We start from the raw sequence: 15,455 nt of genomic DNA, 5'->3' as shown, positions 1-15,455 counted from the left end.
AGTCGTGAGTTCATGGAATGCCCTGCCAGTAGCAGTGGTGGACTCTCCCTCTTTATGGGGATTTAAACGGGCATTGGATAGGCATATGGAGGATAGTGGGCTAGTGTAGGTTAGGTGGTCTTGGATCGGCGCAACATCGAAGGCCAAAGAGCCTGTACTGCGCTGTATTTTTCTATGTTCTAAAGCATTTATTTAAACTTACTTCACTAATGTATGCTTTATTTTGTTGTACAGTAAACGAACTGAGTGGAGGAGCCCCCTGGAAGACACTGGCATTGACTGTCTGCATATATGTAATCCTCAAATTCCTTCAGGGAGGTGGTGCAGGTAAGAGATCCATGTAAACCACATACTTGATGTTAGTTGATTTGCTTTGAACACAGAACATAGAATATTACAGCACAGTATAGGCCCTTCAACCCTAGATGTTGTGCCGACCTGTGGAACCAATCTGAAGTCCATCTATCCTACACTTTTCCATTTTCATTCATATGTTTATCCAATGACCATTTAAATGCCCTTAAAGTGCCTGAATCTACTACTGTTGCAGGCAGTGGGTTCCACACCTCTACTACTCTCTGAGTAAAGAACCCACCTCTGAAATCTGTCCTATATTTATCACCCCTCAATTTAAAGCTATGTCCCCTCGTGCTCGCCATCACCATCCTAGGAAAAAGGCTCTCACTGTCCACCCTATCTAACCCTCTGATTATTTTCTATTTCTCAATTAAGTCACCTCTCAAATGTCTTCTCTCTCACGAAAACAGCCTCGACCCATTTGGATACAGAACTGGCTCAAAGGTAGAAGACAGAGGGTGATGGAGGGTTGTTTTTTAGACTGGAGGCCTGTGACCAATGGAGTGCCACAAGGATCGGTGCTTGGTCCACTACTTTTCATCATTTATATAAATGATTTGGACATGAGCGTAAGAGGTATAGTTAGTAAGTTTGCAGATGACACCAAAATTGGAGGTGTAGTGGACAGCAAAGAGGGTTACCTCAGATTACAACAGGATCTGGACCAGATGGGCCAATGGGCTGAGAAGTGGCAGATGGAGTTTAAATTAGATAAATGCGAGGTGCTGCATTTTGGGAAAGCAAATCTTAGCAGGACTTATACACTTAACGGTAAGTCCTGGGGAGTGTTGCTGAACAAAGAGACCTTGGGGTGCAGATTCATAGCTCCCTGAAAGGAGTCATAGGTAGGTTGGATAGTGAAGAAGGCGTTTATATGCTTTCCTTTATTGGTCAGTATTGAGTGTAGGGGTTGGGAGATCGTGTTGTGGCTGTACAGAACATTGGATAAGCCACTGTTAGAATAATGTGTACAATTCTGGTTTCCTTCCTATCACAAGGATATTGTGAAACTAGAAAGGGTTCCGAAAAGATTTACAAGGATGTTGCCAGGGTTGGACGATTTGAGCTCTAGGGAGTGGTTGAATTAGCTGGCGCTATTTTCCCTGGAGCATCGGAGGCTGAGGGGTGACCTTATAGAGGTTTATAAAATAATGAGGGGCATGGATAGGATAAATTGACAAAGTCTATTCACTGGGGTTGGGGAGTCCAGAACTAGGGGGCATAAGTTTAGGGCGAGAGGGGAAAGATATAAAAGAAACCTACAGGGCAGCTTTTTCACATATGGAATGAGCTGCCAGAGGAAGTGATGGAGGCTAGTACGATTGCAACATTTAAGAAGCATCTGGATGGGTATATGAATTGGAAGGGTTTGGAGGGATATGGGCCAAGTGCTGGCAGGTGGGACTAGATTGGTTTGGGATATCTGGTAATGGATGAGTTGGACCGAAGGGTCTGTTACCATGCTGTACATCTCTATGACTCTGAGTCCCTCAGCCTTTCCTCATAAGACCTTCCCTCCATAGCAGGCAATATACCAGGTAAATCTCCTCTGAACCCTTTCCAAAGCTTCCACATCCTACCGATAATGCGATGACCAGAACTGTACACAATACTCCAAGTGTGGCAGCACCAGAGTTTTGGACAGCTGCAGCACAACCTCATGGTTCCGAAACTGAGTCCCTCTACCGATAAACGCTAACACACCATATGCCTTCTTAACAACCCTATCAACCTGAGTGGCAACTTTCAGGGATCTATGTACATGGGCACCGAGATCTCTCTGCTCAACTACACTAAATGTTGTAATTGTACCAGCCTCTGACACTTCCTCTGGCAGCTCATTCCCCACATGCAGCAGCCTCTGCATGAAAATGTTGCTGCTTCTATGTCTTTTCCCTCTCAGTATAAACCTATGCCTTCGAGTTTTGGACTGGCCTACCCTGGAAAAACATCTGTACCAGTACGATTGACTTTTAACTGCCCTGGTAAGTCACTCAGTTGAATGGAATCATTACAAGTTTAATCAGGCAGCCTACAATTTTTCAGTTTTGGGGTTTCAGTTTTTCATCCCTAGCTACAATTTTGTAGCTAGGGATGAAAAGAAGTGCAAGTGTTGCCAGTTGCACCCACTTCTCCAGAATTCATGTAGAAAAGCATTCATCCAGATCAGTCACTCTGCATTGACGAACAGTTTCAGCTGTCCCACAGAATTGGAATGGCAGCAAGCTGATATCAGCTAGACTCCCAATGACTTAGACAGGGCAAGGTCACCCTTTCTGATTTACAAAGTGCTGAACTCGGTCAGTTAATTGAGCGTTTGTGGGCAGACGTGGAGCAGACGTTAAGTCAACCCCTTTCTAATGTCAGTTGTCCCTTTGTTTTGAATGTTTAGGTGTTTGATAGAAATGTCGCCCATTTGTATTACTGGTTTGAAAGGATACTAGTCATACTCTGAAATCAACCATAGTTAAATGATTCCAGATATTATTTTGAATAAGGAAGTTCCATGATAGCGATCTCATCTAGAATTGGACTCTTGTGATGTACAGTTCAGGGATGTCAATTTTCTATTGTAGTCAAACAACTCTTGTAGTGAGGCTAAGAAATGAAAGAGCTGTTTGTTTCCACTCCTACCCGCCTTAATGAGGACTCTAATATTCCCACTCCCTCTCCTTTGACCTTGATGATCTGTTCCAGTTTCTGATGAAAGCTTTATTGTGCAGTTTGGAGAATGAGAGCAGGACAAGGCCTTGGGAACATTTTATTAAGAGATTTCTATCTCTATACTCCCTTTCACTACCAAAGGATAACCCCAAATACTTTATAGCCAATGAAATTGATTTGAGTTGCATTGACCATTAGAATGTATGAAACATGCAGCAGGGTTCCTATTAACAATCTGTACTAACTGTGATCTGGTACTTTGACTTTAGTTGACAAATAATGCCCAGGGAGCAAGGAGAAACTTCATGATCGTGCCCAATGGGACTGGTGCACTCTCAGTTTAGTATTTCATCCATAAGACAGCCCCTGTTGGCAGTGGAGGATTGCCTCGGTGCTAACTGTGTGAGCCAGCCTAAATTATGGCCTAAGGTTTACATTTCTGACATTACACCAGCAACTACACATCAAATTATTCCATTGGCTGTCAAGTATTTTGGGATTTTTTTTGGTGGTAAAGAAATACATTGCTTTTATACATTTCGCTTCCCAGCAGCTTTGTCATAGAGATGTACAGCACGGAAACAGACCCTTTGTTCCATTCGTCAACGGCAACCAGATATCCCAACCCAATCTAGTCCCGCCTGTCAGCACCTGACCCACACCCCTTTAAACCCTTCCTATTCATATATCCATCCAGATGCCTTTTAAATGTTGCAATTGTACCAGCCTCCACCACATCCTCTGGCAGCTCATTCCATACACGTACCACTCTCTGCGTGAAAACGTTGCCCCTTGGGTCTCATTTATATCTTTCCCCTCTCACCCTAAAGCTATGCCCTCTAGTTCTGGATTCCCCCTCTCCAGGGAAAAGACTTTATCTATTTATCCTATCCATGCCCCTCATGATTTTTTAATCCTCTATAAGGTCACCCCTAAGCCTGTGATGCTCCAGGGTAAACAGCCCCAGCCTGTTCAGCCTCTCCCTATAGCTCAAATTGTCCAAACCTGGCAACATCCTTGTAAATCTTTTCTGAACCCTACCAAATTTCTCAACATCCTGTAAAGAGAAGGTACTACCAAGTCCAGAGTTTGTAGATGAGTACAATTTCTTTCTGTTCAGGTGCTTCAGGTTTCATAAGCAACATGCGCTCCTTCTTATGGATCAGAGTCCAGCAATATACCAACCGTCAGGTACAGACTGGTCTCTTTGCTCACCTGCATGCCCTTTCACTTCGCTGGCACCTAGGCAGGAAGACTGGGGAAGTCCTACGAAGTGTGGACCGTGGCACCAGCAGCATCAACTCATTGCTGAGGTATTTGTGATAATTAAAAATAGCGTTTTTGTTTAACACATTTAATGGATTTTGCTTGCTTGGTCCCATTTTTAATTTTCTTCTGTGGAGAATTATGATCTGTCCTTCAGTTATTACAATGACACTCCTTAATCTAGTCTGACATTCTAGTGGAGTAAAGAAAGAATGCATCTTGTACAACTTCAGAATGTTCCATAGCATTTTCCAGCTGATGACATACTTTATTGGATATGCACAGATCCCATAAACAACAATGTGATATTAATCTGATGATTTGTTTTTAAGAAGTGGCTGAGGGATGAGTATTCGCCTGGGCTCTAGGAAGAACTCATCTACTCTTCTTTAATGTTGTGCCATGGGATTTTACATGTACCCTGAGAAGGAAGACAGGGCCTTGGTTTTATCCAAACAACAGTGTCTCTAGAAGTGTAGCACTTCTTCAGTACCATACTTTTAGCAGGCATGTATGTGTGCGCTATAGTATCAGAACAGTCATCGTTTGGATGAAAGCTCAAGCAAAGATTGATTACAGCATAAAAAAGGGACAATTAGGCGTACCATGCCATGCAGCCTCTCTGCAGGACAGTTTAGCCAATGGTATTCGCTTTCCAGTTTCCTGTAACGCTGCAAGTTTCTTTTTCCTTCTAACAACTTCCTGATTACAAAAAACCTTTTTTCCTGAAGAATCCTTTCTTCCTGTTTCATTTTCTACCAATCGTGCTTTAAATACCTCCCTCCTGGTTCTTGACCCATCCATCAACCGGAATTGTTTCTTCCTGTGTACACTCTGTGGGCCCCTCATGATTTTGAATGTTTGTATCAATGATTTGTTCAATCTCCTGAAAGGAGATCAACCTCAATTTCTGCAATCTAACTGTGTAATTCATGTCTTCTAATGTCTGGAACCATTCTTGTCATTTTTTTTGCATCCTCTCTTAAATCCTTCACATCCAAACATCTGGTGCCCAGAGTTGGACACCACACCAGCTGGAGCCAAACCAGTGTATGGTCAAACTGACCTTGCTTTTTAAAAAATTACTCATGGGACGTGAGTATCATTGGCTGGCCAGCATTTATTACCTGTTCCTATTGTATTTTGAACCTCTATAAATAAAAACCCAAGGTCTTGTGTATGTGTTTGACGACCTCTTCAACATCCCCTCTTACCTTCAACAATGTGTACACATGTACCCCAGATCCCTCTCTTCCTGCACTCCCTTTAGAATTGCATTTCAATTTAGTTAGGGTTGTCATAGAGATGTTTTTCTATTTTTAAAAGAAATTTCAAGCTTCCAGGTCTTGGCTGAAAGAATGACATATTATAATTTCACATTATAAAAAAAATAACAAATTCCTAAAAGCATGGTTGACTAAATGTTATTTTGTATTTGTACTCAACAACAGAGAGGCACATGTTCTTTTTAATATGCATTACGAATTGCACTCTTCACAGAATCACAGTCCTTCTAATAAACAGTTCACTTGCTCCAACCTTTCAGTGTGTTTTGGTTTCACCAAAGAGTAATTTCAAGTGATGTTTCCAGATCTTTCTTCAGTGTCTGGAGAATTTCTTAAATCCTCCACCAGCAGGAAATCCTGTTTAGTTGATTCTCCTTCACTCCTAAATAATTCGAGAACATATATCATAAGTCAGTTGTAGTCTGCAGGATGTGTTTCTTCACCTTGTTCCTTCATCTATTTGTGGTTGTTCATAAAATTCAGCAGCCTTTTCTCTCTGTTGACCCAATAGTACTTCTACTGTCTGTCTGTGATATTCATACATTTGTAGGGAGGCCTGTAACCTGATCTTGAAAATGGCTTCCCCTACCCTCTTTCCCCTTGGCAACATGATAGCATTTCTGTTAGTATACAAGGTTATTTCACTATTCATGATGCCAGTCCCCTGTCCTTTTAGAAGTAAATGAAAAGCTTAAAGCACAGCTAGTTATAGTACAATACCAAAACACCCTTCTGGAAGTTTGAAATACTCAGTCTACTCATTGCAAACCCAAAGGCTACTGCTTTTGTCTCCAAGCATAAATATTTTTGCACCTTCTTAGTAAAACAGTCTAAATTCCTCTAACAATCAAGCCACAGAGGCTTTATGTAAGGCAAACTGTAGAGGTCATAGTTACATTACTATTCTTCAAATAACCTAAATCTATTGTAACAAGATAAAATAGTCTTAGATCTCAAAAATGTAACAGATTATATTGCTTGCTGAGATTCACCTTACCAAATCACTTCACACCACTATGTTAAAACCCACCAGCCTATCTATACTTTAATCAAAATTTATCCCTATCCTCCCCAAATTTCAGAATGCTTTCAAGTTGTGTATCACCTGCAAATTTTGAAATTGTGTCTGTACACTGAAGTTCAAGTCGTTGATATCGATCGTGAAAAAAGTTAAAACTGTGAAAGGAGAAATATGTGATAATCCAGCTCCATTACTCCTCCAGTCACACCTTTTGGAGTAAATTTGTTGACTTGATTACCAATGTGGCTATTTTTTTTCTCTCTTGAGGCATCATTATTCAAAGTAAAAGTAACATCCACAAGGCTTCATTAAATAAATTCAAAATAATCGGCTTATATTATGAGCAAATGTTATCCATTTTTAAAAAAAAAGTAGTACACTCTGGTGAGCTCCTAAACTATGATTACTTACAGTGTGGAAGCAGGCCCTTCGGTCCAACAAGTCCACACCAACCCTCCGAAGAGCAATCCACCCAGACCCATTCCCCTACATTTATCCCTTCAGCTAACACTATGGGCAATTTAGCATGGGCAATTCACCTAACCTGCACATCTTTGGACTGTGGGAGGAAACCGGAACACCCGGAGGAAACCCATGCAGACACCGGGAGAATGTGCAAACACCACACAGAGAGTCATCTGAGGCTGGAATTGAACCCGGATCTCTAGCGCTGTGAGGCAGCAGTACTAACCACTGTGCCACCGTGCCGCCCATGATCTGTATTTAGAAATATGTATCCAGTTTTCTACATACAGACACATTTAAACAACACAAAAAGAGGTCTGCAGAGATTCTGTTTTCTTTTATGAAAGACAAAAGGGAGAAAACCACTCTGCAGGCCAAGGGTCTGGAAACACAGGATGAGATGCGATGTTTTTTCATGACCACTGAATTTCCTGTCAACAGCTGCCTGAAATGCGGCTTTGCAAAGTCATGGTAAATGTTCAGGCAGACAGAAATCCTGGCATTTGGAAAGTCTGTCACTTTCAGATTGAGAAACAGAATTTTAAGTGATACATTATCTATAATTGATGTATTTTCAACAACAAACAGTGGCTGTAGAACTTACTCCTGAAGACACTGCAATAGGTCACCTTCCAGCCTGTAAAACAATTTTCACCATTCTTTTTCCATGTTACTCAATCAGCTTTGTATCTATGCCGCTGCTATCCCTTTTATCCCATGGCTTCCACTTTCCTGGCAAGTGTTTTTTACATTACTTAGTGTGGAAACAGGCCCTTCGGCCCAACAAGTTCACACCGACCCGCTGAAGCACGCCCACCCAGACCAATTCCCCTCTGCACCTAACACTACAGGCAATTTCCCATGGCCAATTCCCCTAACCTGCACATTTTTGGACTGTGGGAGGAAACCGGAGCACCCGGAGGAAACCCACGCAGACACGGGGAGAATGTACAAACTCCACACAGTCAGTCGCCTGAGGCGGGAATTGAACCCGGGTCTCTGGCGCTGTGAGGCAGCAGTACTAACCACTGTGCCACCATGCTGCCCACAAGGCATTACTTCAAACAGCTTTTGAAAATCCGTAAATACCACATCAACCAAGAATCTAAACAAGCATTCCCCCACGGCTAATGCCACGAAAAATGTATTAACTAGTTAATAACTTCATTGCTGTTTCTGAGATCTTATTTTGTAAAAATGAGTGCATTTCACCCCACTCAAGAATCACAGCACAGCATAATCCATTGCATGTGACTTACTTTACAATATTTCTGGGAGATGTGACAACAGATGTTGGATGCACTTTCATATAATAGTTGAGAATTTGGCTTGAGAAAAAAGTTTAAAAATGAAAATGCACACTCCATGAAAAGACGACAGGTTATAGATAATAGGGAAGGTAAAAACTGTGAATACTTAACAATCCGAAGTCTGAGTGCTGATAGATTTTTAAAAAGCCCACTAGTGTTTTAGATTTTATAAACAAATTGTAGAGGACAGTAACAAAGAGGATAATGATGAATTTATAAAAAGACATTGGTTGTTGATGTCTTCATGCTGCATTTTTGAAGGATAGTTTGAAATAACGGAAGAATTAGCATGCGTTGGGCCACAACATGAAATAGTGTCCCTATCTATCTATTTTCCAGCCCGTGTGTGGATGGGATGAGGATTAATACTGTGGATTGAGATGGTTTTATGAAATTCAAACAATCCATACGGTATGGCTTAGGGTAAGCAAAAGTGAGGACTGCAGACTGCTGGAAATCAGTGGTGCTGGAAAAACACAGCAGGTCAGGCAGCATCCAAGGAGTAGGAAAAATCGACATTTCAGGCAAAAGCCCTTCATCTGGAATAGCTATGCTGGTTGTAAGCATAACAATCCAGAATCTAGAATTGAACTCTTGAAATTGGGAAGCCATGACTACTCCAGACACTTGAATTCAGCACAGATTAGTCCATGGTTAGTTTTGTGTGCAGTTTCAGTGTTCCTACTAAGGCATATATTTTCAAATCATTGAGAGTGTACAACATACATTCAACAGGATAATTCCACTGCAGCTTCAAAGAGTAAGGAAAGATTCTTAACATCATTTTATATTTGAGGATCATGATAGAACTGTTGTTCATGATCTAATCACCTGCAATGCTTTCTCTTCCTACTCCTAAACCACTCCCAAATTGTGTTTCTCAACAACCTAACCTTGTCCCTCTCCCATTTCTCATCTATATGCTGCCCTTCAGGTACATCATTTGAAAGCACAGAGATATTGTTGACTGGTAAATGAACTGTTAAGCCACTGAGTTAATAGTCAATAAGATGGCTTATTACCACCTTCCAGAGGGCAGTGTGGAATGGACAATCAATGCTAGTATTGCCAGAAGTGCCGTCATCACGTGAAATAATTTTTAAAAAAATTGGATTACAAAAGAAGCAGAGGTTCATATGTTCAATAATTAGCTCCTCAAAGTTTTATAAGCTGTAAGAAAAGTCTGTACTCAAAAGCTTAAAGTTGATTGAATGCAATTGTCCTTCACTCAGTGACTAGGATAACTTTATTTTGCAGCTACATTGTTTTCAGCATTTTACCGACGATTGCTGACATCATCATCGGCATTGTTTACTTCACCACAAACTTCAACGCCTGGTTTGGTCTCATTGTCTTTGTTTGCATGGCTATGTATCTAAGTAAGTGTCCTAATCAATTAATAAATTCTTCTTTTAAACTATCTTAATTGTTGCTGATGTAGTGCTGAACAGTAAGAAACTGGGTAAGCTGAGTGTGTCTATATGGATAGCAATGCCTTTTCTGGCTAATGCCATCTACTGCAGCTCAAATACTACGATTGTCAACCTGGCACAGTAAGACTGTGAGGGCACCTGGTGTAAGAAATGTTAAATGTTAGATTACCCACAGGAAAATCTTCCTTTCCACATTTGGCATTGAAGCACCTTGGGGTAAAAAACGATTCATGGTCCATATGCGTGCCCAATATGTGTTGCACCCCCCTTGACATTGGTTGATGGGACAATGTAGATTCTAAAAGAAGATTGCTCTGCCACTTTTAAGAGTTTTTAGATGATAATGCAGTTCCTGGCTCATTAAAGGTCATGTGATGATGATTTGATTTGTGTCTGAACGTTTGTTGACAGCACAATGGGATCTCTGGCTTTTAAAGTGGTCTCATCTTGCAACACTCAGTCAGTCCCCAGAACGGAAAAAAATACTTTCTGCTGATAATTAAATCCTGTGTTCGTGGTAGAGAGTCTGCTCTGATGAAGCGCAAAGCGTAACCTCAAGGGCTTTTCCATGTAATCGAACATCACTCCCTTTGTTAGAAAGGTCGGCTGTTTGTCTTTAATGTCTGAGATGCAGGAAACATGAAAGGGAGCTATTTCACCTCTTTTATTGACAAAAGAGCTGAAAGTAGAAAATGTGTCTTGTTCCCGACAGTAGGTAATTGAGGGGGCTGTGCCCGGCCACGCTTTGCAGTGGTTGTAATGTCTGTTATCAAAGGACTAATTGTCAGAAGAAACATTGTGAAGGCTGTAAGCTGACACTTCCCTCTGTTTTCATCGTAGCAAATGAGAACTCAATGAGTGCATTAATCAGTTTCTCTTTGCTGCAGGAACTTAGGAAATGCTAAACAGGAAAAGTTGAAATCTATGTACTTTTCCTTCCCTGTTCTTATTGCACAGAGTAAGAATGACTGTTGTTAGCAGTCAGCCAAAATCATGGAAAACTAAAAGAAAATGCTGTCTTATGTGAAACATTTGGTGCCTTTCTAAAGGTGACTCAGGTAACAAGGATATAAAAACAGTTCAAGTGGGTATACAAAACTTCATCGCAACCACCTGATGAAGAAGCAGCACTTTGAAAGCTAGTGCTTCCAAATAAACCAGTTAGGCTATAACCTAGTGTTGTGTGATTTTTAACTTTGTCCACCCCAGTCCAACATCGGCACCTCCAAATAATGTGGAAACTGGAATGTTATGCACATTGGCAGGAAGGATACTGAAGCTGATTTTATTTAAATGGAGAAAGATTGCTGAAAGTTCCAGAACAAGGGAATTGGGAATGTGTGTGCATAAATCACACAAAAACTATCAATGTTCAGAAGACAAAAAAGCAGTTGATCTTGGTCATGATCATACAATGTAGAAACATACAGCACAGAACAGGCCCTTCGGCCCACGATGTTGTGCCAAGGATTATTCCTAATCTAAAACAAAATAACCTAACCTACGCTATCCAAGTGCATGTCGAGCAGTCGCTTAAATGTCCCTAATGACTCTGCTTCCACCACCACTGCTGGCAATGCATTCCATGCATTCACAGCTCTCTGCATAAAGAACCTACCTCTGACTTCTCCTTTATACCTTCCTCCTAACGCCTTAAAACTACAGCATCTTGTCCCAGTCAATCCTGCCCTGGGGAAAAGTCTCTGGCTATCGACTCTATCCATGCCTCTCATTACCTTGAATACCTCGATCAGGTCACCTCTCTTCCTCCTTCTCTCCAGAGAGAAAAGTCTGAGCTTAGTCAACTGCTCTTCACACAGCAAGCCCTCCAGTCCAGGCAGCATCCTGATAAACCTTCTTTGCATCCTTTCCAAAGCCTCCATTTTTTTTTTCCCTGTAAGAGGGTGACCAGAATTGAACACAATATTCCAAGTGTGGTCTCACCAGGGACTTGTAGAGTCGCAGCAAAATCTCGTGGCTCTTAAACTCGATCCCCTGTTAATGAAAGCTAAACAACATATGCTTTCTTAACAACCCTATCCACTTGGGTGGCAACTTTGAGGGATCTACACACTTGAACATCAAGATCCTGCTGTTCCTCCACACTGCCGAGAACCCTGTCTTTAATCATATTATCAGCGTTCAAGTTCAACCTTCCAAAATGCATCATTTCGCATTTATTCAGGTTGAACTCCATCTGCCATTTCTCAGCCCAGCTCTGCATCCTGTCTATGTCGTGTTGCAGCCTGCAATAGCCCTCGATACTATCAACGACACCTCCAATCTTTGTGTCATCTGCAAATTTATTAACCCACCCCTCAACCTCCACATCCAAGTCATTTATAAAGACTACAAAGAGCAGAGGCCCAAGAACAGAGCACTGCGGGACACCGCTCACCACTGACCTCCAGGCAAAATACTTTCCATTGACAACCACTCTCTGCCTTCTGCCAGCCAACCAGTTCTGAATCCAGATAGCCAAATCCCCCTGTATCCAGTAACTCCTGACTTTATTAAACCTTATTAAATTCCTTGCTCAAGTCCATATACACCACATCCACTGCTCGACCTTTGTCAACCTGTCTCGTCACCTTCTTAAAGAACTCAATAAGATTTATGAGGCTTCTCCTGCCCCTCACAAAGCCATGCTGACTGCCTTTAATCATGCTATGTTGCCAAATAGTCATAAATCATATCCCTCAGAATTCTTTCCAAAACTTTGCTGACCACAGATGTAAGACTGACTGGTCTGTAATTTCCAGGGATTTCCCTATTATCCTTCTTGAAAAGAGGAACAACATTTGCCTCTCTCCTCTGGTACAACTCCCGTGGAGAGTGAGGAAACCAAGATCTTTGCCAGTGGCTTAGCAACCTCCTTTTTCACTTCCTGGAGCAGCCTAGGACAAATCTGGTCTGGCTCTGGGGACTTATCAATCTTAATGTTTGCCAAAATTTCCAGCACATCAACTTCATCAATCTTGATCTGTTCAAGCCAATTTCCCATCTCCTCAAAGTTCTCATTCACAACAAGGTCCCTTTCCTTAGTGAAAGCCTAAGCAAAAAACTCATTTAGGGCTTCCCCTATCTGCTCAGACTCCACATACAAGTTCCCTCCGCTATCCCTGATCGGCCCTATCTTCTCCCTGATCATTCTCATATTCCTCCAGAGGAGGTTCACTCGGTTGATTCCGGAGCTGGGAGGATTGGCTTATGAGGAGAAATTGACTAGACTGTAACTATACTCATTGGAATTTAGAAGGATGAAGGGGATCTTATAGAGGCATAAAATGATTAAAGGAATAGATAAGATAGAAGCAGAGAGGTTGTTTCCACTGGCAGGTGAAACTAGAATTAGAGGGCATAGCCTCAAAATAAGGGGAAACAGAATTAGGATTGAACTGGAAATTGACTAGACTGTAACAATACTCATTGGAATTTAGAAGGATGAAGGGGTTCTTATAGAGGCATAAAATTATTAAAGGAATAGATAAGATAGAAGCAGAGAGGTTGTTTCCACTGGCAGGTGAAACTAGAATTAGAGGGCATAGCCTCAAAATAAGGGGAAACAGAATTAGGATTGAACTGAGGAGGAATTTCTTCATCCAAACGGTTGTGAATCTGTGGAATTCCTTGCCCAGTGAAGCAGTTGAGGCTACCTCATTTTTTGTACAGTAAAGGAATTAAGGGTTACGGTGAGAGGATGGGTAAGTGGAGCTAAGTCACGAATAGCTGAAAATGTGTTGCTGGAAAAGCGCAGCAGGTCAGGCAGCATCCAAGGAGCAGGAGAATCGACGTTTGTTCAGGCTCATGCCTGAAACATCGATTCTCCTGCTCCTTTGATGCTGCCTGACCTGCTGCGCTTTTCCAGCAACACATTTTCAACTCTGATCTCCAGCATCTGCAGTCCTCACTTTCTCCTAAGTCACAAATAGATCAGCCATGATCGTATTGAATGGCGGAGCAGGCTCGATAGACCCAGATGGCCTACTCCTGCTCCGAGTTCTTTGTTTCTACCATTTGATGTAATTTTTAAATTTTCTTTCTGTCATTGTTTACTGTGTTGAAGTGTAACAGTAGTGAGTAAAGAAATACTTTACACTTCCAGTTCTTGGTATTACAACAAAATACTCTCTGAATGGGTGCAGATATGTCATGTGCCTTTATCCTACTACGACATTAATAGACCTTTTTTTAAAATTACCAAATGTGTATCCAGTTAGGTTGCTAATTTAGCACCTTGAGTTCTAATTGCCAATATTCTTGATCATCATACAAAACCCAGGACCCCAAGAAGGTGAATGACTGTTCTAAACATCCAAAGTTGCTACATGTGCACAAAATAGAAATTATACTATTGAATGGATGTTGTTTTTCTCATCGTCTTGGACCTGATGCTGTTCCTTTGCTTATGGTTGGATTGGTTTATTCCTGCTGTGCCTCACTGCCAGAACTCACTGTTGCTGAGATTTTAACCAGCCTCCCCGGCATCACGAGCACCTGCTTGATTTACCATGGTCTGATTCCTCCTGCTAGTGCAACACTGATTAATGGAGAGGGATCTCTGTGACTTAGAAGGCAGCTTGGTATTTTTGTTGCAAGTAGAGTTAAGTGAAGCCAGTTAGCTGTTTTAGGCATTCCACAGTAGGGACCTGTAGTTCACACTTGCACCTGTTTTCCTTTTTTTTCCCCTTCTACCCAAAAGTGTTGTCACACACAACTGAGTACTTTCCCACCATCAAAATTACTGTGACTTTATTTCTTGTTTTTTTAAAATTAGTAACCACCCCCAGTATAAACACCTTTGCATCTAACTGAGTATCACACCATCTAGAGTCATAGCTTTATACAGCTTAAAAACAGACCCTTCAGCCCAGCCCCTCTGTTCTGACCAGTTTCCTAAACTGAACGAGTTCCATTTACCTGTTTTTGGCCCATATCCCTCTAAACCTTTTTACCTCTAAACCTTTCCTATCCATGTGCCTGTCAAAAGCTACTTTGAATAAGCATAATATTTGCTTCAGCTGCTTTTGTCTGAAGATCAATTTATTTTTTCCTTATCTGCCCTTTTCTCCTTGTCTGATTTAACTTGAAATACTGCTCCAGATCAACCTCTTACACAGCTTAGCAATATTTCCCCCATTTGCCTTTCTTCTATGGGAAGGTACAACTTTTTAATCAGTCTTTCCTCATGAAATTTAAGGATAGGTTGAGTAGGATAGGTTGAATAACTATAGATAGGTTGAATAGCCAAGGTCTTTTCCCCGGGGTGGGTGAGTCCAGAACTAGAGAGCATAGGTTTAAGGTGAGAGGGGGAAGATTTAATGAGGACCTAAAGGACAAGATTTCACACACAGGGTGTGCATGTATGGAAGAAGCTGCCAGAGGAAGTGGTGGAGGCCAGTATAGTTACAACATTCAAAAGACATCTGGATGCATATGAGTAGGAAAGGTTTTGAGCAATGAGGGCCAAGTGCTGGCACGGTGGCAAGTGGGCGGCACGGTGGCACAGTGGTTAGCACTGCTGCCTCACAGCGCCAGAGACCCGGGTTCAATTCCCGCCTCAGGCGACTGACTGTGTGGGTGGAGTTTGCACGTTCTCCCCGTGTCTGCGTGGGTTTCCTCCGGGTGCTCCGGTTTCCTCCTACAGTCCAAA

At 41.8% G+C, this 15,455-nt stretch overlaps 1 protein-coding gene across 4 annotated transcripts in view; it reads left to right on the top strand.

Annotated features, from left to right (window-relative positions):
* Window positions 1-15,455, top strand: part of LOC122551842 (ATP-binding cassette sub-family B member 6-like) — a 262,691-nt gene that overhangs the window by 93,322 nt on the left and 153,914 nt on the right. For all 4 annotated transcript variants that reach the window (XM_043694361.1, XM_043694362.1, XM_043694364.1 and 1 more), the window contains exons 5-7: window positions 235-327; window positions 4,142-4,334; window positions 9,627-9,748. In XM_043694361.1, coding sequence (XP_043550296.1) covers window positions 235-327; window positions 4,142-4,334; window positions 9,627-9,748 — 408 coding nt within the window. The remainder of the gene's footprint in view (window positions 1-234; window positions 328-4,141; window positions 4,335-9,626; window positions 9,749-15,455) is intronic.

This window comes from Chiloscyllium plagiosum, chromosome 7 (assembly GCF_004010195.1).
Source record: "Chiloscyllium plagiosum isolate BGI_BamShark_2017 chromosome 7, ASM401019v2, whole genome shotgun sequence".
Taxonomy (NCBI): Eukaryota; Metazoa; Chordata; class Chondrichthyes; order Orectolobiformes; family Hemiscylliidae; genus Chiloscyllium; species Chiloscyllium plagiosum.
Note: the sequence above shows the minus strand (reverse complement) of the source record. Positions and strands in the feature narration are given on the sequence as shown.